The 23016-nt window shown below is 39.3% G+C and overlaps 1 protein-coding gene across 7 annotated transcripts in view; it reads left to right on the top strand.

Moving 5' to 3' along the window:
• Positions 1 to 21300, top strand: part of LOC117411028 (ral GTPase-activating protein subunit alpha-2-like) — a 158072-nt gene extending 136772 nt beyond the window's left edge. For 5 of the 7 annotated variants that reach the window (XM_059025880.1, XM_059025883.1, XM_059025881.1 and 2 more), the window contains 2 exons: positions 5948 to 6072; positions 17833 to 21300. In XM_059025880.1, the coding sequence (XP_058881863.1) occupies positions 5948 to 6072; positions 17833 to 17987 (280 nt within the window). In that variant the 3' untranslated portion in view covers positions 17988 to 21300. Of the gene's footprint in view, positions 1 to 5947; positions 6073 to 11246; positions 12384 to 12449; positions 12489 to 17832 lie in introns of those variants that run through there. The other 2 variants (XM_034018037.3, XM_034018036.3) reach the window with 2 other exon arrangements.
• Positions 21301 to 23016: the final 1716 nt, after the last annotated feature.

Genomic DNA, 23016 nt, shown 5'->3' with positions numbered 1-23016 from the left:
CCTGTTTTATGTATAATCGTAATTATTTATAAAGTCCCCTCAGTTCATCTGAGTCATCAACATGCCCAGGCTTGTTTCTTGTTCAGGCTTTTTGTTCCCTGTTTAATTTGCTGATTTTGTTAAAAAAAAAAAACCCTGTTGATGGTTTTAGCAGCACTGCACTATACCCCATCAAAAAAACGAAAATCTATATCATACAGATTTAGCACAAATATGTTTATGATTGACTTGTAATCATAGTAGATTTCACTTCAGATAAAAAATGATTGATAAAAAGCTTAGTAATTTGTACAGTACAGTTACAATATTTATTTTGAGTAGGCAGTCTTTCATTGCACTGACTGCTGATTCACAGTTGTAGTTTTTGTAGGGAAACTCCACAGTTTTAACGTTACAGTAATCGTGTCCTATTTCAGAAGTCTGTGTAACGATTAATGGGGGAATTTTTCTAAAACATATCTGATTATGTACTTTATGTTGTAGTTTGAATGCATGAAGTGTTCAGGACTTCCCAGGATGTGTGCATTATTGCACAGGTTATTGGAGCATAACCGATGGAAACATGATAGTTTCAGGAATAATGCGTTTCAAGCTTTTGCAACAGTCAGCCTATTGCAGTTTAGCTGTAGCATGTGGACTTTATGTCCAGAGATGATTAGATCATCTATCACATCACCTGCTAACTGTTAATGTATTTAACTGTCGTATTCTATTATTTTAGTTGGTCATTGACAGTGGTGAACTACCTTTCATGATACCGATAGCTCTTATTAGGATCCTCTTTCAGAATGGTAGTGGGGATATGAACATACTTGTTTTTTTTTAATTCAGGGATATCTATTGCTGTCTGGAGTAGCTTACCTATGGGGCACCAGAAGATCCAGAATTTGAACCTCCAAGTCATTCTAAAACAAAAGCAACATCATAAGGGAAAAGTTGCTTTTAAATGGGGGAAAGAAATAATCTTTTACTCGATCTTTATTATTTTGCAATGGTAGAGAATGGCTGAATAATTGTATCATTTTATGAACTCGAATCATCTGGGCCATAACAATTTTGCCTCTTTTAGTTGGATTAGGTTTTATACCATAAACATGTACAAATTCATGTATCTAGTTTCACACTACTATCATTTTCCAACATTTTATCATTTATTTTAGTACATCTGTAACGGGTAATATTTGCTGCCCAGGTACAGTATATTGGTATGTGATGCTCTACATTTAGTTTTAAAGTGCGTTGATACGGAGCGCCAGCTCTGTTAGGCATTTGAATGAATGACACAAGGAGCTAAACATAACTAGGGAAAGAGAACAGTAAAATGAATGGATGTTGTCAGTGATCCTTACATCAGCACAACAGTTTGCCTATTTAACAGCCAGGTGATTATAGCTGACTGGTTTAGGGAGATTGATTCTCGGGGCTCTTTGCATAGAAACTAACAAGCACAAGACTGCGTAGGTGCACGGTATCAGACGGAAATCCTGTCTGCTTCTGCGGCAGTCAATATTTGTTCAAGGAATCTGAATAAAAGTCGTGTTGGACTCCTCTGCGTTTCTGATAATGGATGGCCAGGTGGCTCTGTTGACCTTGTGGGGTCTGTTGGGTTATCTGTTCGTTGACATTTCCTTTGTATATAGGTGTACAGGGTCTGTTTTTTAATAAAGCTGTACTAGTTTTCCTGGAAGAATGCACAGTACAAGTTTAGAAGATCTATAAAGACCACTGTAAATATGTTTATTTTCCTCTTGGTACTCCTGATACCCTGGAAGTGACAATGTGTTTATTTTCCTCTTGGTACACCTGATACCTTGGAAGAGACAATGTGTTTATTTTCCTCTTGGTACACCTGATACCCTGGAAGTGACAACTTGTTTATTTTCCTCTTGGTACACCTGATACCCTGGAAGTGACAATGTGTTTATTTTCCTCTTGGTACACCTGATACCCTGGAAGTGACAATGTGTTTATTTTCCTCTTGGTACACCTGATACCCTGGAAGTGACAATGTGTTTATTTTCCTCTTGGTATCCTGATACCCTGGAAGTGACAATGTGTTTATTTTCCTCTTGGTACACCTGATACCCTGGAAGTGACAATGTGTTTATTTTCCTCTTGGTATCCTGATACCCTGGAAGTGACAATGTGTTTATTTTCCTCTTGGTATCCTGATACCCTGGAAGTGACAATGTGTTTATTTTCCTCTTGGTATCCTGATACCCTGGAAGTGAAAATGATATTATTTTCCTCTTGGTATCCTGATACCCTGGAAGTGAAAATGTGTTTATTTTCCTCTTGGTATCCTGATACCCTGGAAGTGACAATGCGTTTATTTTCCTCTTGGTATCCTGATACCCTGGAAGTGACAATGTGTTTATTTTCCTCTTGGTATCCTGATACCCTGGAAGTGACAATGTGTTTATTTTCCTCTTGGTATCCTGATACCCTGGAAGTGACAATGTGTTTATTTTCCTCTTGGTATCCTGATACCCTGGAAGTGACAATGCGTTTATTTTCCTCTTGGTATCCTGATACCCTGGAAGTGACAATGTGTTTATTTTCCTCTTGGTATCCTGATACCCTGGAAGTGAAAATGATATTATTTTCCTCTTGGTATCCTGATACCCTGGAAGTGAAAATGTGTTTATTTTCCTCTTGGTATCCTGATACCCTGGAAGTGACAATGTGTTTATTTTCCTCTTGGTATCCTGATACCCTGGAAGTGAAAATGTGTTTATTTTCCTCTTGGTATCCTGATACCTTGGAAGATGTGTTTATTTTCCTCTTGGTATCCTGATACCCTGGAAGTGAAAATGTGTTTATTTTCCTCTTGGTATCCTGATACCTTGGAAGATGTGTTTATTTTCCTCTTGGTATCCTGATACCCTGGAAGTGAAAATGTGTTTATTTTCCTCTTGGTATCCTGATACCCTGGAAGTGACAATGTGTTTATTTTCCTCTTGGTATCCTGATACCCTGGAAGTGACAATGTGTTTACTTTCCTCTTGGTATCCTGATACCCTGGAAGTGAAAATGTGTTTATTTTCCTCTTGGTATCCTGATACCTTGGAAGATGTGTTTATTTTCCTCTTGGTACACCTGTTACCCTGGAAGTGGCCTGTTATTGCTGTGTGATACTCGTTGCCATGGCAGTGGATTCTGTGATGTTCTTTTAGTGCCCTGGTTTACTTCTCAAATAGAGATCAGGGAAATGATGAAATTGCAGAAGGCAGGTACGGTGACTTCTGTACAAACAGCGTGTAACAAAGGAAGACTTATCCTAAAGCATACACTTGTATGTATTTATTTAAAGCATATGATGTCTTATCCTTGACTTAATGCATAAAAATACTTTAAACAATCAATGTAGAGCCTCCTGTGTGTTTCCTTTCAGGTATTTATTGTATCCTCTTAATAACATTTCTATCACTTTGTTTAAGTACAAATTGATTGCAGAATGTAATTACTGATAAATTGCGGGATACAGAATATTACAAAAATAACTTAAAAAAAACACTATTTGGCTTGTTTCCCAAATAGTGTTTTTTATAATAAATGAATTATTTACTATATATAATGTATTTGATCAATTACAATCTTATGTCTGGTAATCTACTCTGTAAACACTTATACTAAATGTGTTCTAGTTTTTTACATTACAGAGACAGGCTTTTAAAAGTACTCTATCAAAGTGTACTGTATGTTCTTTGAATTTCATTCTGGATTGTATTTCCTGTTTGAAAATTATTTCATGCAACAGATTGATTATTAGTCTACCTTAATCATTTTCTGAGCAGGAAAATGCTTTTACTCAAGAGCAGCTGGGAACATGTTCTTTTGATTTTGTGTATGTTATGAACTGTGCCCTATGTTTAGATCTGTGCATCCTTGTTTGTGTGTGGGGGGTAGGGTTGGTATTCTGTGTATTAAAGACTTCCTGCCCTCATAAATAAACCATTCTGTTGTGTCGGGTCATTATAGAGTCACCATTACCATACCAAGTCTCTTGTCTGACCATTTTTCCATGCATTATTTAGCTAAACACAAATGAACTCCTCTGTTTTGTTAGCAGTTGTGCTCTGCATTGTGTGCTGATGTGTTGAGTATGGAGGGCCTTTCATTAAACAGCAGGGTGTTATTAGGCAGAGCATGAAAGGCCTTTTCTAGTGTTTTTGCCTTGCTTAAAGTGAGCCTGTGAGCAGACTGCAGACTACAGGCCCTCGCAGTGAATCAAGACAGGGCCAAAGCAAGGCCTGAGGCTCAGGTGTTTGTCAGCCCCAAGTTTAGCTCAGCTCTTTCAACAATTTGTCACGCCTGAGTCTGCTCCTGCTGCGCCAGCACGTGCCAGCTTAATGTCAGCGCGCCTGTTTGCCAGACGCCCACTCGGGCCTGACAGGCGGCTGCTGATAGGGCCAGTGGCTTGCTGTGGCAATATGGGGTGGAGAGCCTTGTCAACAGCCTAGCACTGTGCAGAATAAGCAGGCCTCTAATGAGATGTGAATGGCATCAGTCAGTCCCTTTAGAATTGGTTGAGGCGTGTGTCTCCACTCTGAGGAAGTTTGACAGGCTATTCATTAGCCAGAGTCATCAGGAGTTCAAGCCTGAAACAGACGATGGCTAACAGGAGCCAGCAACATATGAACAGTGTCCGACCCTTCGATTGGGACCATCGCTCGTAAGAGCAGGATTTAGAAATGAAAAAGAAAAAACAGAATAGATGCTGCAAGTGTTTCCGTATGTGAGCCTGATTCTCCAGTTTAGTGTCTCTGAATCATCACAGAAATCGTTTTTATTGGCTGAACAAAGCTAATTATTATTGGAATTAAAAACTGGATTTTTTACAAATCACAGTGAGCTATTTGGTATATGACTGATGTAGTATTAAAACCTAACAATTGAAATCCTGCATGATCTTAAAGGCATACACATTCTTATGAAATGTCTTAATCAGACAATGCAGACATAACTGTTGAAATGTCAAAACACAGCATTTCTGGGGGGGGGGAAAAAATAGTAGATTTTATTGTTTTGAGTATTTAAAAAAAAAAAAAATTATTAATATACAGCAAGTTTGTTTGGCCAGTAATAATAATAATACATATAAAACTATTCCGTTTTCAGAAGAGCTGCACATTTGCTGGGATTACTGCTAGTGCAATTCAGAATTTTTAATGGATCCAATTTTCCTCCCGACAACCCTTAAGATCAACACAAAGAGGAAAGATTTCCTTCATCCCTTGTAAAAGGCTGTCACAAGCAGGGGTCCTATTAAGGCAGCTGGGAAGTGGCTTCGGCACGTCACGCTTGTAAGTTTTATTGGTGACTGCTTTTTGATTACACGTTGAAATTGCAAAGTTTTACATTGTAATTAGGATGCGATTCAGTGTGCCGTTATTGCTTCAATAAAAGGTTTTCTTTTTCCTTTTTTACAAAGCCATTTGTTCACAGTTAACCTTTACAGTATGCAACCCCTGGTAACGTTTTAAGTACACAAACATAAGAGTTCTTTATCATTTTTTAATTTCCTTTTTTCATTCTCTGTTTTTTTTATATAGGTCATTTACGTGCCATAAATACACTTCAATCAATCAATTAATCCGTGTATAACCATGTATATTCCTGTTGTCTCATTTAACAAAGCCAGTTATACACTGCAGCATTGGCTGTACTTTCCGCCTGGGTCAAGTTAAGTGCCTGAGATTGGACTCAGAGCACTGCTGAGTCCTCTGCTGTGCAGCATGGTGACCCACATAAGAGTTCACTGTGGTGAAACTTTATACTCATTTTGCAGTTTAAAATGCTTTTATTTTACTTCCCTGTTTACCTCACTTGCTTGGACCATGATACTGCAGTATTTGTAAACATCTAATATAAAGAGGCTCAAGAATGATTATTTTTTGTCTTAAGATATAGCCACATATCTTTTCCTTAACACCCAAACACTAAGCTATGAAGAAAGGGCATTGTACCTGGAGGCGATCGTCCAGAGCCACAGAGAAGTGATGACGTTTGAAGATTTTGCTGCACAAGTGTTCTCTCCCTCCCCAAGCTGCTACACCCTGAGTGGAACAGGTAGGTCTTTCTTTGTCTTTTCAGTTCATTTACATGCAGGAACACTTTGCTCATGCACACCTGTTTTCAGAGCAATCATTCCCAATTTAGGGTAAGCCTTCATCTCAATAAACTAATGAATATCAAAAGAAATGAAGGCAGTTGTTTTGCATCAAAGCTGGCCCTCTCGGCTTTATTTCTTTTTTTAGATAAATCTCTCTTCGGGTACTCCTGTTAACCTCCAGTTCTAGCGAGGTTAATGACTTGCTCTCAATAGTGTGCTCAGATTCATTGAAGGGTGTGGGTTACTTGCTGTGCCTTGCATATGTTATGCAGAGCTGAAACAGAATTAATGCTTACTTATCGGAAAATGATCCCTCAGCGCAGAAGCCACTGCTGTTAATGGCCAATGTGGATTATGCTGCTAGGATACAAGAGATGGAAGGCTGAACTTCGTTCATCATACCGTCCTTGAAGCAAAGCAGTCATCTATGTTCAGATTCTCAACCCAAAAGTTAAAAAAACCTGTTTGTCTATCTAAATAGAATGGAATGTGTGTGTTTTTATCGATCTTCCAATCTCTGCCTTAATTAAAAAAACTGAAAAACGCATCGAATTAAGAATAAACGTAAACATAAGCAATGTTGTCTATCTTTCTTGTCTATAAATCTATTTCTTTTATCCTTGTAGGTCAGTTAAGTCTAAAGATGTGAAAACCATCATTATTATTGATTCACTTGGGAGTTACAGTACTACATGTTGATGAGAACATGAAAGATGTATTTAGATCATGACATTTTTTCAAAAATGTTGTCATGTTTGTTTTTTCATTAATTTACCAATAAGAACAGCAGTCCGCCTGAAATAAACAACTTTTATTTTGTTTTTTTGTTTGTTACAGTTTCCCTATTTTCTCCCACATCTGCCTAGTTTTGCAGTTTTAGCCGTTCTGTACAGTCAAGAAGTTACTCAAACTTGCCATTTGAAAGGCCATAACAGTGCCATGCTACGTTCTTTCTTTATACAGTCGAACTGTTTGCATTGTACTTTGATTTCATTGTGTGCAGTCAAACCCAGAGCTCTTATACCCACAGACTGCATCAAACAGCGTTCGCCTTGTCGAACACCTGCTTCACCCCATCCACCCCCAATCTGACTTGTTAAACAAATGTCTTGCATCAGTTGTGGAAATAAATTCAATTCAGCGAAATTAATCAGTCACAAATAAAAATCCAACATGTGTCGCTGTTTAATGCCGTTGGCCACAGTGTGTATGCTTTTGGAGCTCTGTTACAAAATAAGAGGTGTGTGTGCATTTGAAGCGGTCTCCAGCAGCAGCACGCAGAAGGCTGTGGGGATAAAGAGGCTGGCAGAAGCAGAGGGGAGCCAGTGCTATTTCCATAATCATGCCTCTGCTTCCTGGAGAGGTGCTGAGACCTCTATTGACCTTTCAGTAACTGGAATACTAAACAGCAAAGGGGGGCGGTCTTGTGATTAATAAGAGCTATGGTATTTGTGTCTTGTTTTTTTTTTCTGTAGGTGCATTGAATTATTTTATAGAAGAGATGTACAGACTAGACTGAATAGGCTGCCTTCCTCATGATTACCAAGAATGACTAGATTATTTAGCTCAATCGTTTGTTTTTTTTTTGTCCGCAAATGAAGGACTTTGTTTCACAGCTGTCCATAGCCGCGTTATATAAAAGTGTTTTATGTAGGCAGGACCTCTTGCTTCAGTCAGTATTCATTTCAAACAGCTTTTTTTATTATCTTAGACTGCATCTTTGAATAGATTTGCAAGCATTATAACCGGGATGCTGCAAGGTTTTCTGCATGGAATCAGCTGTCACCGCAATCTCCTTAGATCTAATGCAGAGTGTCGTGGTACAGTTTAAAATAATCACACAGTAGCTGCATTTAGAACACAACTTCCTTTTTTTGACAAGGGGTAGGTTGATTCTGGTCTCAGCTCTCTATACACTACAGTTCACTGATACTTGAAAAAGTTCACAAGTTAAAGTGGTAACCTTATCCTTGAAGTTGTACATTGTTATTTATATGGGGAATTGATCTTTAAATGATTTATTGAGCATTTTTTCCTCTTACGGAAAAGTTGTTGCTTTGTCTTTTCCAGGGGGTCCTGTTGTTGCTGTCGTTAATAATATTGACACGATTACATGACTTGAGTTCCAGTTATGGTAACAGGTGTCTCCAAGCGCAGTAAGGGGTTCATTGTGTTTTTAGCTACATGTTAAACATGTCATGGCAATGGCAATGAAAATTACTTATTCAAAATAGGCAGTCTGCAGCATTGCAGTGGGGAAAATAATGTTTGTTTTTTTTTTCTACAGGATTTTTTGGGTGACATCTTAGAAATGAACTACTTATGAGCAGATTTAAACATGTATAAAATTGCAAAACCTCAAAAATGTTTTGGTTATTCCTGGAGTATTTAGGCCTACATAGTACAAAGCTGTTTGTGTTTTTGTCTATTCCCTTACTGATAGGATGTTTTGGGAGCATCGTTGCTCTTGATCGGCCTCTTTAACCCCAATCTCCTCCTCGGTTCGTCCCCAGTAGGACATGCACAAGTTTAACCTCTCCTAACTGAGTGTGTCACCTGAGCTACCAGTATTCAAAGTCGGTGTGATGGTTGCAAATATATGTTACTTTTCAGTGATCCTGTGTTAATAAACTTTTTTTTTTTTTTTTAAATCTACACATATATGCTAGTATTTCTGGTTATTTTTAGAATTTATTTTACATCCTACATCTTTCGTCCCAAAGGCTGTACGTCTTATTTACAAAAATAATCAGAACTGGCAAGCCCAGGTCTTCTTGGCCATTGAGAGAGGTAATTTAATACACGCTAGTGGGTACTGAAATCAAGTAAATGAATGAATCTCGTCAGTCTGTTATAACAGTGGTTGAGTTTGGATAACAAATCACCACTGGATGACCTGTAGACTGAATCACCCAGGTCTAATAAAAGCAGCATTTGTTTCACAGTATGTGGCTGTCCTTAAGGCTCTGGCAGTGCCTTGCTCTTTAAAGGCTCATGTCAAGCTCCATCCACACCTTGTCATGCGATGAGAAGCATCTAGAGGTATCTTAATTACATGAATGGACAGAGATGATCGCAGAATTAAGTGTTCAAGAGCAACTACTCTGAACAACGTAGCTTTCATTTATTTGTGTTAAATGAACACTTTAAACAAAGTGTTACCTGAAAATCTGTTAACCATTTAATGAACTTTCTATATATTGGGTTGAATAATAAAAAAAAAAACATTTTAGCAACAGTTTTCAGATGCATTTTTACTGGAATAGTTTGTATGCATAACAAACGTTTTAAGCAGAAACAACAACAGAGACAGAACACAGAGAATGAGATAATAAATGCAGATTATATAAAGTATCAATTTAAGTGCCCATTAGGATTTAAGGTTCAGGTAAATTATGACAATCAAATTCTAATGGTTTGAAAATATACATATAGAGACAAAGATCCTTTCAATTCATCACATTCATTCAAAGTTTTATGCTGGTATTTTACCCCCTAATCAGCCTCAGAATCGTTTCAGAATAGTGTATATTATTTATCATTCAAGGCGTAATATTATAAGAACACTATACAAATGTGTATTTTACTTCAAAGCATTGAATGTTGTGATATTCACTATCTCAAATGTATCCATGGTTATTAATAGACTTTGTGAGAGTAATATATATATATATATATATATATATATATATATATATATATATATATATATATATATATATATACAGTTGTAGTAAAAAGTTTACATACCCCAATGGAAATTTTATAATTTCTAGAAGTTTCTCGAAAACAAATAATTATAGGATAAGTCTTTTGTAGCCAAAAGTTTTGCTTTTGTGAATGAGGAAAAAAAGTTACAAGAAATAGATGTCTACAATTATTTATTTCAGCAATTTCAGCAAAAAATGCTAATTAATGTATTATATATTTATATATAATTCTTACAAATCAAAAGCAGTATACTGAAGTGTAATATATGATACATATTTCAACTGTCCCCTAGTGCGAAGGAATCCCTCTCTTCATCGCTGGTGATCAGCAGTCTGTGTTGGAGTTTTAACCATGATGCTGCTGCCTATGTGCTTTCCTTTTCTCTGCTTGCTTTGTATGTAATAACAAGACTGCCCGATAATACCTTGTATTTGTCCGTTGCACTGAATCACTTCTCACAAACATTTCATTCATGACAGTGTCCAGGAGGTGGCTGGGATTGTTTTTTGACGTGGATTACCCCTTGGCCAGATTTCATTGTAAGGGTTTGCCTGTTTCTTGGTTCGGCATGCTGCTCCCCCTCAAACAGCACTCTTGTTGTGTGCATTTCAATGTGTGCATCACAGCCTCCTGCATGTGCTTGTTACACCAGCTTGCCACAGTCTTCAAAAGTTCCCCAAGTGAAGCTGTCCAATGTATTGTATGAATTTGAATAATATTCTGAAAGAATAGGGAGGTAAAGATGTTATAGAAAAATGTGACCTATTGTTGCCTTGTTTTATTATTGTTTTGATATTGATCCTCCTGCTTACATTTGTGGGTGTAGTTTGTTATATTACTGATTCAAAGGAGTAGATTAAAAGGGATGCATCACACTTACAGAAGAGTTAACAGGGCCAGAACACAGCATCAGGGTTGTGGCTGCTTTAATCAGTGCTGTCCCCCAGTGCGTGTGTTCAACGGCTTGTCACTGTGCTATATACTGAGAAGTGTCATCGCTCTAGAGAGTCCAGCCTGGTGCACGGGGCACTGGGGGGATTTTAGTTTAGGTTATAAACATTCCTTTTTTGTTGTGTGTCCTCCAGTAAGAATCCATTACATTCTTCAGTACTTTCTTCCTTTCCCTTTCCCTGTTTTATACACGCTGATCACATTTATTAAAGAGCTTTAATTTAGCACAGGGGTCCACCGTTCAGAAGGAAGGTTTCAGGTTTTCAAAAGACATGATTAGCATTAAAAATGTAGTGTTATTTTCTGCTGTCAGTGCCTGAAATCTTAACCAGCTCCACTGCACAGTGACTATGTCTTCTAGCTAAATTGAGATGGATCGATTGTTATGTTGGATTACACTATGTTTAATGTACATCGTTTACAAAAGGGGTTTGCATTTCTAATGGTGGGTTTTTGTACTTTATCACAGAGGATTTTGAAAGCATCACCGCATAGAAATGCTGCTCGTTTATCACAGAGGATTTTAAAGCATCACCAGATAGAAACGCTGCTCGTTTATCACAGAGGATTTTGAAAGCATCACCAGATAGAAACGCTGCTCGTTTATCACAGAGGATTTTGAAAGCATCACCACATAGAAACTCTGCTCGTTTATCACAGAGGATTTTGAAAGCATCACCACACAGAAACACTGCTCGTTTATCACACAGGATTTTGAAAGCATCACCACATAGAAATGCTGCTCATTTATCAAAGAGGATTTTGAAAGCATCACCACATAGAAACGTTGCTCGTTTATCACAGAGGATTTTGAAAGCATCACCACATAGAAATGCTGCTCGTTTATCACAGAGGATTTTGAAAGCATCACCACATAGAAATGCTGCTCATTTATCACAGAGGATTTTGAAAGCATTACCACACAGAAACGCTGCTCGTTTATCACAGAGGATTTTGAAAGCATCACCACATAGAAACGCTGCTCGTTTATCACAGCCTCCTGCCACCTTGCAGATCTGGAGACAGCATTGACAGGCACTTTTTAGGTAGCAGTGGTATTCTAAGAGGTGGCTCTTCAGTGGACTGGAGAAGATTAAAAGAAAAATGAAATGAATTCTATATTTGTCCATGTTAAGATGATGTCATGATCATTCGACTGCTTTGGATGCTTGTTCACCTGAGTGCACTCGGAAGGAGCCAGCTTTGTGTTAAACTGTGTACAGATTGCATGTATAAATTTGGACATTCACGTGAAGTAACAGCGTGACATCTGTTGTGGCAGCTCTGTGATTCACAATGAGTTCTGATTATGTTCCTTTTTTATCTTATTTTTTTTATAATTGTTATTATTGTTATTATTAGGTATTTACAAGGTTAATAAGTATGCAATATCAAATGCTTGCTGTGTCCCTTACAAAATTAATGAGAATTACAGTCCAGATAGTTTTTTCCAAAAAATATTTGTCAATCTTTTGTGTACCAACAGAATATTATTGTTATATACTGTTTATAACCAACATCATCTTGCAGGTTTGTTTCTGTGTGCAACAGTATCTCAAGTTTTCTGTTGCTTTTTATATCTCTATAAACAATGCTGTTCACTATTGTTCATTAGGTCTGTTGTGATTGTCTTTCTTTTACATGATGCTATATTTTGTTTCTTTCCTTTTAGATTAAATATGTAAAGGTCTGATTACAGTAAATGATAAAGGTAAGACCAATTCTAACGCTGAGCTTTAAAAAAAGCTACATCCTGCTTTATTATTCAGCTCTGTTTTACTAACTTGATTTAATGTTTCTTTAAAAAAAATAAAAGGGCCGTTTTTTGTTAAGTTGGGCTGCTAATTGCAACTGAAGCACTGGATAAAATGTTGGGAATTAATACATGACCAAGCAGCAGCATGAACAATACTTTGCAATCCTAAAAGCATTTCCCTGCCCCTGCATGTCTGCGCTTTAACTAAAAAGAAAATACTTTTTCCTTTTTTTGTGCCTGTTGGCCTGGGGCAGTATCTGACACTAACACCTGCCATACTGGAAAACGTCTTTGTCAATTTTTTTTTATTTTTTTTTTGCTTTGTTTGAATTGCAGCAGGAGAGCCAATGGGAATTAAGTCCATTTACTTTTTTTTCTTTTGTTGCCGAACAATCTTGAGATGGCGTAGATCAGAAGTGGCACGTGCTGTGCTGCTGCTTCAGCGTCAGCTTGGCTTAATAAGTGTGGTTTGGGGAGGAGGGGAGGCGGCAGAGTGCCAAGCCTGGGCCTCTTGGTGGAACAGCTGGGTGAGGAAGAGAAGACAAAAGGAAGGAAAGCTGAGTGCATGAACCTGAAGGCGTGTGGGAGGGGCTGTGTTCAGAAGGAAAGCTGAGTGCATGAACCTGAAGGAGTGTGGGAGGGGCTGTGTTCAGAAGGAAAGCTGAGTGCATGAACCTGAAGGCGTGTGGGAGGGGCTGTGTTCAGAAGGAAAGCTGAGTGTGTGAACCTGAAGGAGTGTGGGAGGGGCTGTGTTCAGAAGGAAAGCTGAGTGCATGAACCTGAAGGAGTGTGGGAGGGGCTGTGTTCAGAAGGAAAGCTGAGTGCATGAACCTGAAGGCGTGTGGGAGGGGCTGTGTTGAGAAGGAAAGCTGAGTGCATGAACCTGAAGGAGTGTGGGAGGGGCTGTGTTGAGAAGGAAAGCTGAGTGCATGAACCTGAAGGCGTGTGGGAGGGGCTGTGTTGAGAAGGAAAGCTGAGTGCATGAACCTGAAGGCGTGTGGGAGGGGCTGTGTTGAGAAGGAAAGCTGAGTGCATGAACCTGAAGGAGTGTGGGAGGGGCTGTGTTCAGAAGGAAAGCTGAGTGCATGAACCTGAAGGCGTGTGGGAGGGGCTGTGTTCAGAAGGAAAGCTGAGTGCATGAACCTGAAGGCGTGTGGGAGGGGCTGTGTTGACTGTGTGAACCTGAAGGAGTGTGGGAGGCGCTGTGTTGACTGTGTGAACCTGAAGGAGTGTGGGAGGGGCTGTGTTGACTGTGTGAACCTGAAGGAGTGTGTGAACCTGAAGGAGTGTGGGAGGGGCTGTGTTCAGAAGGAAAGCTGAGTGCATGAACCTGAAGGCGTGTGGGAGGGACTGTGTTCAGAAGGAAAGCTGAGTGCATGAACCTGAAGGAGTGTGGGAGGGGCTGTGTTCAGAAGGAAAGCTGAGTGCATGAACCTAAGGAGTGTGGGAGGGGCTGTGTTCAGAAGGAAAGCTGAGTTCATGAACCTGAAGGAGTGTGGGAGGGGCTGTGTTCAGAACGAAAGCTGAGTGCATGAACCTGAAGGCGTGTGGGAGGGGCTGTGTTGAGTGTGTGAGCCTGAAGGAGTGTGGGAGGGGCTGTGTTGACTGTGTGAACCTGAAGGAGTGTGGGAGGGGCTGTGTTGAGTGTGTGAACCTGAAGGAGTGTGGGAGGGGCTGTGTTGACTGTGTGAACCTGAAGGAGTGTGGGAGGGGCTGTGTTGACTGTGTGAACCTGAAGGAGTGTGGGAGGGGCTGTGTTGACTGTGTGAACCTGAAGGAGTGTGGAAGGGGCTGTGTTGACTGTGTGAACCTGAAGGAGTGTGGGAGGGACTGTGTTGAGTGTGTGAACCTGAAGGAGTGTGTGAACCTGAAGGAGTGTGGGAGGGGCTGTGTTGACTGTGTGAACCTGAAGGAGTGTGGGAGGGGCTGTGTTGACTGTGTGAACCTGAAGGAGTGTGGGAGGGGCTGTGTTGAGTGTGTGAACCTGAAGGAGTGTGGGAGGGGCTGTGTTGAGTGTGTGAACCTGAAGGAGTGTGGGAGGGGCTGTGTTGACTGTGAACCTGAAGGAGTGTGGGAGGGACTGTGTTGAGTGTGTGAGCCTGAAGGAGTGTGGGAGGGACTGTGTTGAGTGTGTGAACCTGAAGGAGTGTGGGAGGGGCTGTGTTGACTGTGTGAACCTGAAGGATTGTGGGAGGGGCTGTGTTGAGTGTGTGAACCTGAAGGAGTGTGTGAACCTGAAGGAGTGTGGGAGGGGCTGTGTTGACTGTGTGAACCGGAAGGAGTGTCGGAGGGGCTGTGTTGACTGTGTGAACCTGAAGGAGTGTGGGAGGGGCTGTGTTGACTGTGTGAACCTGAAGGAGTGTGGGAGGGGCTGTGTTGACTGTGTGAACCTGAAGGAGTGTGGGAGGGGCTGTGTTGAGTGTGTGAACCTGAAGGAGTGTGGGAGGGGCTGTGTTGAGTGTGTGAACCTGAAGGAGTGTGGGAGGGGCTGTGTTGACTGTGTGAACCTGAAGGAGTGTGTGAGCCTGAAGGAGTGTGGGAGGGGCTGTGTTGACTGTGTGAACCTGAAGGAGTGTGGGAGGGGCTGTGTTGACTGTGTGAACCTGAAGGAGTGTGGGAGGTGCTGTGTTGACTGTGTGAACCTGAAGGAGTGTGGGAGGGACTGTGTTGAGTGTGTGAACCTGAAGGAGTGTGGGAGGGGCTGTGTTGACTGTGTGAACCTGAAGGAGTGTGGGAGGGGCTGTGTTGACTGTGTGAACCTGAAGGATTGTGGGAGGGGCTGTGTTGAGTGTGTGAACCTGAAGGAGTGTGTGAACCTGAAGGAGTGTGGGAGGGGCTGTGTTGACTGTGTGAACCTGAAGGAGTGTGGGAGGGGCTGTGTTGACTGTGTGAACCTGAAGGAGTGTGGGAGGTGCTGTGTTGACTGTGTGAACCTGAAGGAGTGTGGGTGGGACTGTGTTGAGTGTGTGAACCTGAAGAGTGTGGGAGGGGCTGTGTTCACGCAAGGTGTGACCCTTCTGCAAACTTGTTGGTTCAGCTGGTTTGTCTGGGAAATTTAAAACACAGTTCACAGGACCGAGGGGGTCGTGACAACACACTTTCTGTAAGGAGGAATGGTAGAAACTATTTAAACAAATAAAAAAGCACACATTTTACCCTTTTGGTTCCTGAATATCCTGATCCTTTTTTTTATGCACTCAGGCCAATCCAAGAAATAGAATAATGTCTGATTTTTGTTTTAGTTTTAGTTTTTAACGAAACGATTATTGTCATATTGTCCAGTGAGTGCAAAGTTTTCAAAAATATAAGTCCACATGTGTTCAACATTTATCTTTATATTATTATTTGTTTATTTAGCAGACAACTTTATCCAAGGCGACTTACAGAGACTAGGGTGTGTGAACTATGCATCAGCTGCAGAGTCACTTACAACTATGTCTCACCCGAAAGACGGAGCACAAGAAGGTTAAGCGACTTGCTCAGGGTCACACAATGAGTCAGTGGCTGAGGTGGGATTTGAACCGGGGACCTCCTGGTTACAAGCCTGTTTCTTTAACCACTGGACCACACAGCCTCCTATATATCTAAAGTTTCATCGTTAGGTTGTGTAAGTTTAGTGCTAATCGAGAAATGGAATCTAACACCCCTATCCTAAAGCAAAATTCAGCTGAAATTTGACAAAAACAGCTCAATTGAATTGTGTATGAAGTACAGTAGATGTACATACTGTTTTAGGTAAGAAACAAGTGGCTAAATAGATGTATGATTTGTAGTTATTGCCAGAAGCAACTGTAATATAGTTTGGCATTACTAGCTTTAATGGACACATTTTGCTTTAGACATTTATACAGAGAGAATATTATTCAAATAAAATAAAAAACAACATGTTTTGTTTGCAAAACTACAGCGTCCACACAGACGCAAAACACAAGTTTGCTGCTCTGCCTTTTGTTCTGCAGCGCGGGTAGCTGTTAGCCAGCCTGTTATCTGATCGCCTCTCGCTGCTCCTAGTTAAACCATTAAGGTTGGTGCCAGGCAGCTTCCAGGAGGAATTCTAATATTTGTATGAAAGCCTTTATCTGTTATGGTATCACATTCTGCAGCTACTGTCTTCCTGTCAATCAGGCTTGGATCAGAGGGAGCTTCAAGGCTGATGGCATGGTGAGAGGCTCGCCAGAAAGAAAGTTTCACTGAAGGAATATGTGAACTCTGAAAGCTGATGGCATGTTGTGGGTCATTCTGAGTTGCCTCAGTGTGGCCTGGCCTTGCACATGCTTGTCTGTTTATGCTATGGATCTTTAATTGTTGCTGTTAAGGGACCTTGCGTTTGCCCAGTGGGCTGAGTCTATATTACTCTGACCATCTGCTGTTCTTTTTAGCTACAGGAACTTAAGATCCTCTCTCATATATATATATATATATATATATATATATATATATATATATATATATATATAATACAAAGAAAGCCGAACAGATGCCAGTTTGACATAGCAAATATTGGAACTTTAATATAGTAAGGTTTGTGGGCATTTCTTTATATATATATATATATATATATATTGCTCAGTTATGCAACAGATATGGAGAACACATGTTTGAAATGTTAATGGATTTTATTTTATATAGAACAACTAATTTCTCATCCAATAAGAACTCTACCTCTAAAAATTTTTTTTTTTCAAAAACTGCCTCTAGAGAAAGGTAGGACAGACATTCTGTAACCTTTGGAAGACAGTGATATAATTGCATCATTTGCCTATGACCTTTGGAAGACAGTAATATAATTACATAATTTGCTTCTCAGTGCATATTGCATTGTATGTATTCCAGTAATTCCCACAGCACCAAAAAAGATATGTAAAGTCATCCCTAGCATTTGCCTTTGTAGTAAAAAGATATTTCTTCTCATATAACAAAAACAACATCACAATGCATGTGAGAATGCATGGTTTCAGTATCTAGTGCAGTACAGACAATTTCACATATCAGACAAAAAAAAGGTTTTAAGCGATACACTATCATTATTCAATAACGTAGATATAACCCTAACATTTACTGTGCCAGTACTTTGTTTCCCTTGTATTTCATTTCACTTAAATGACCCATAGAACTATGTAAAGGAATACTGATGGACAGAGGTAAAACACAGGATAGGGAGTGAGGCGTTTCATTTGCTCGCAATGACCACATTGTTTTCTAGTCTAATCTGTCCATGCTGTTGGCAGAGCTGGTCTCAGCACTGTGTGTGTGTGTGTGTTGGTTGCTGGCTTGACTGTGGTGCTCTCTGTGTTTCTAGGCTCCCTCAGTGGCAGTGCGAGTGCTGAGCTCCCCGTTGCTGTAGGAACAGACTCCACAGATCAGGTCTCCCCTACAATGCCTTGCTCCACAAGGAGCCGAGTCCCTGGGAAACTCCGCCGCTCTGCCAGCGCCATCAGCAAATCCTCAAACTGACTGTGGGGCCTTCCATTTCACACACTGTAGATTTTACCAGTAACATTGGCACTTTGCATTATTGTTTAATCAGTCTTTATTTCTTCTTGTTGTTTTTTATGAAGAAAACGTCAGACCAGTTGGCGTAAACACCCAGAAGAAGAATGGGAGCTATAGATGTGTTTCTTTTTGCTGTGTTTTATCAGGTTTGTTAGGGATACCTGCAAAACAAACACCACCTGGTTGTATTGTAAGACTAGGGAATTTGTTAGGAGCAATATTTAATACCTGTTAACGCTGTTGGTCATTCAGTACAGTACATTCAAGTGAGATGAAAAAGGAACCTAATCCATTTAAGAGCAACAGGTACAAAATTGCCCTTTTGATGGCTTTTTAACAGTGCTGTTGTTGGTGCTTTGTTGGTACACTTTTCCCAATACTTTTTTTTCTTTTTCACTCGCTATGCTTTTATAAACCTCAGTCCAAGAAAGCTCATGCATGTTTGTTAGCCACACCACTTCATTACCTCTTCTTAAAGCATGGTTGCTGTCCGTGGTACTGAGGAAACCACCATTCTCTGAAAGAGGGCCTGAAGGGGCCTGGCTTAGAAAGATAGGTATTGCCTTCCTCTTCAAAGCAAGAAAAAACACTGGGAACACTGCACCCAAAACAAAACATAGAAGGGCACTCAAAGGGTCTATGTTTGTTTGTTTGTTTGTTTGTTTGTTTGTCATTCTTTTTTTAAATATTACTGTGGGAACAGATGAATATGCATATTGGAATTGAAAAAACTATATATACAGGTAGTAGACAAAAAAATGGAAACACCAATGTAGTCACTTTATAGGGCGTTGGGCCACTATGGTATCCCGCTCTGTGGAGTTCTCGGCAGGCCGTTTTTGATTAAACTGGCTGCTCGCGCCCCAGGTTGAAATTTGCAGTGAATTGATCTGCAGTTGCTCGCCTGTTTTCCCTTGCACTTCGAATTAATGCATGGATATCACGATCCTGGAGTATGCGCTTCCCCCACTGTTGCCCTTTGCGGATGATGTCTTTCCCACGGAGTTCCATTCCCACATCACCTTAGACACCATTGCTCGTGAAACATCAGCCATCAGCCAAACGCGCCCCAACAATCACCCCTCTTTCAAAGTCACTGAGGTCTCCTCTTGCAGCCATGCTAGCCATAATTATAGGCAACCAGGCCTGTCCAGCATTTTTATACATGACCCTAAGCATGCTGGGATGTTATTTGCTTAATTAACGCATGAGCCACACCTGTGTGGAAGCCCTTGCTTTCAATATACTTGGTGTCCCTCATTTACCCACTACCTGTATATATTTTTTAATACTGTTGTATGTCTTGCAAAATATTTTACAAGTCAGGGCAGATGAGTTTGGTTTAAAAAATATATATTCAGGGATACTAAAAAAAATTGTAGTATTGCTGAATATTGTATGAGTGAGTGTCTAAAAGTTGTAGAGTTAAAGATGTGTGTCTCCGTCAGATTTGCTCATAACCTCTGCATATTAACACTAGCTTACTCAGCCCGCACATCTTTGAAGACAGCGGGTGAAAAGAACGATTTGGTCATTGGAAGATGATATATGTCTCCATTTGCTTTGCTTTGTGTGATTATTATTATTATTATTATTATTATTATTATTATTATTTTTTTTTTTTTGTGGATAATCCTGAATTTGAATCTGTATTGGCTTTCGTTTGGTAGTTCATTGCTTTCTGCTTTTTGCTTTACTTCACAAACACTTTGTGATATTAATCGAAGGGTATTGGTTCCTTTCTTTGCCACATTACCTTGCATGATCTTCAGAGGAATGAATCGCTGTACAGTAGCATAATGTAGGTTAAGTGTCATTAAGTTCTGGAAACCAGAATAAAATATATTGACATTCCAATTTGTGTACAACTAGATGTATCTCTTAGTGATCCAGAAAACTACGTATAGTTTGTTTCCCCCATCTAGCATAGTTTTGGGTTATGCAAACTAAATTAAAATAGTATAAATATAATTCTGTGTATTATTCTGTTAAATTGTGAATAAAGAAATCTTAAGGTAAACTGTTTATATATATATATATATATATATATATATATATATATATATATATATAATGTACATTTCTTACTACAGAAGATTATTTTTTTCTTCTTGTAAAGCTGCAGATTTTCCATTATGACATCGATATATGTTGTTTTGCACTCTGTCTGTGTTAACATAAAGTGAATGTGTCTTCTGTTTTGAGATAAAAAATGCTTTAAAATGTTTATCATATGTAAATATTGAGTAATGTCTGAGAAAGATTTGCAGTTATGTTAAGTTATGGTTTTTTTTGTTTGTTTATTTTTGCTGTCAGTTTTTGTGAATTTGCTGATTTGATTAAACCTGCAATGAGAGCCTCAGGTGATGTTTTATCTGCAATGCTCTCTGTGTATCTGGATCAGAAACTGGAAAGTATTGCTCACAGTGCTGATGTAATACCTGACTTCAAGACTGATCTATTCCATACCCATTACAGAAGAGCAGGCAGTACAGTGCACTTAATACAAATGTCAGGTTGGAGGGTACATTGTGTGTCGTATTGAAGTGAGTACCGTACTTTTCAGGGTTTCATTGCTTGGATAAATTAGAAGTGAAAGATAACTGATTGCCTTACATTATAGTTTTTACTGTATGCTGATCTATATGCCGAAGTGGTGTCTTACACAAACACATTGCATATAAATGTATAGGCAGTTATTCTATATTTTCATACAATCTTTTAAAAGATTGCAGAGCCAGTAGGTCATGGGTTCAGTACCTGTCACCCCTTTATTTATGTTTGAAATACATTTTCATTTCCAGAAAGAGTATTTTTCTAACCTTCTTTCTAACTATACTGTGCAACGTGGATGGCTTCAGCAAATCCAGGAGCAGTTGATTTATAAAGCTGAAGAGACTGAAAGTGTATCGATTTAGATATGCAGTAACTATACAATACACACAAGAATAACAAAATGCCAGCACTGAATCCAGTGTAGCCACCTGCTCCTTTGAAAGCAGGTTTGTGTTTAGCTGTTTTTTTCACTGCTGTCCCTTGATACTACAGTTGCTATGTGAGCCAGGTATTACATGCACTGCATATGCTGTACTTGAGAAGCGACTCTGCCCTGCTGCACTGCACTGCCTTACCTATACATGATTATTAAGCACTGCTGAGTCACATAGGAGGTGTCATCTGAGAGTTGCACACTCTGTCTATGTATGTATGTCTGTGTGTGTGTGTCTGTGTGTGTATATATATATATATATATATATATATATATATATATATATATATATATATATATATATGCAAATACAAATAAAGTGGTGTCTTACATGAATCTGTCGACAATAGTTTAATAACAGAACTAGTGTTGATTCTACATGTTTGATAGGAAATTGATTTGACTGTTTTATTTGAGGGTTCCTCTTCTGGTGCACATGTCTGTAATATATCTGTAAAACAGAAAAGAAAATTTTGAAATTCCCATCTTAACTGTTAACATATCAAAATGTTTTTAATGATAAAAAGGAGCATCCTGGATATCTTTGTTATTAGAAAATATCAAATTTAAACAAAGTTTCATTAAAAATGATTTGAAATTAAAAATGTCTCCTATTTAAATGACCTCTTGTTTACCAGCGGTTATTATTATTATTTTATTATTATTTATTTCTTAGCAGACGCCCTTATCCAGGGCGACTTACAATCGTAAGCAAATACATTTCAAGTATCACAGTACAAATAATAATACAATAAAGAGCAAGATAAATACAATGACTTTGGTTCAAGCAAGTACAAGTGTGACAAAACACAATTCAATAATACAGCAGATAACAGTGTCAGTGATAGTTACATCAGGATATGATTAAATACAAAATACTACAGATTAAACACTTGGCAGATTACAGTACTCTGAAATACAGGATTAAATGCAGTAAAATAGGGGGCAGATAAGAGCAAGTAAAGCGCATTTAAGGAAGGGTGATAAGTGTCCCAGGGGAAAACAGAGGAGTTATAAAGGTGCTGTCTGAAGAGGTGAGTCTTAAGGAGGTGCCAGAATGTGGTCAGGGACTGGGCCTCCTGGGAGTGTGTCCAGAGTAACCTGGACACACTCCCCTCTGTCATCAACCACCGCTCCTCCATGGAGTGTGGGGCAGCCTCGGGATGAGAAGGAACCCAGTGCCTGTCTGCTTTGCACATGTTATAGGCCCCATGTCTTGTTGAAGTAAAGCAAAGGTATTGATCCCAGTGACCCAGCCACCCCCACACCACCTGCAGTACTTTCTATACCTGTCCGAGGCACTTTTTTTTTTTACACAGAGGTGTATTATTTCTGCCAATCTGATTGAATAGGTCATGAAACAGCACTGATGTTGTGATTTGAATCCACCACTGGGCGAAGTTTTAAAGAGGAATTAGGTAGTCTCTTTTTTGAAATATAGGTTATATTCACAAAGTGTTAATTTGTGTTATTAAAAAAATGTAAATGAAATACAGTTTGATATTCTTGAAACTGTTTTGGGCTCCTGTTTTTTTTTTTTTTTTTAAATAACAAGTTCATGAATACCAACATGTATGTTATTCTTAATAAATACTTTTTTCTAATAGGGCACAGAGTTTGCAAGAACTTTTAAAGGAGATACAGGAACGGGCCAAATCCTAAAAAGAGGGATTCCAGACTAAATAATAAGGCTAGCTATGAAAGTAGAACAATGACTATGTTTAGAATGACCTTTGGCACCCAGAATGGAACGTTTTCTATACTTTTGATGTCATCGTACCATCCTCATACTATACTTCAAAGCGTGTAACAACTGGAGGGGGTAGGCCAGTACCAGTTTGGCAACATTAACCTAGTTAGGACAAATTGGAGAATCGTCATCTTAATGAAACGGAAAACAAGCCATTATCTTCTATAATCCCATTGCAAATACCTTGTTAAATACTGATCTTTCCACTTCAAAACAAATAACGAGTGTACAGAGCTACATAGTGCTGCCCT

Source organism: Acipenser ruthenus, chromosome 6, assembly GCF_902713425.1.
Source record: "Acipenser ruthenus chromosome 6, fAciRut3.2 maternal haplotype, whole genome shotgun sequence".
Taxonomy (NCBI): Eukaryota; Metazoa; Chordata; class Actinopteri; order Acipenseriformes; family Acipenseridae; genus Acipenser; species Acipenser ruthenus.
This window is presented reverse-complemented; position numbering and strand designations above follow the sequence as displayed.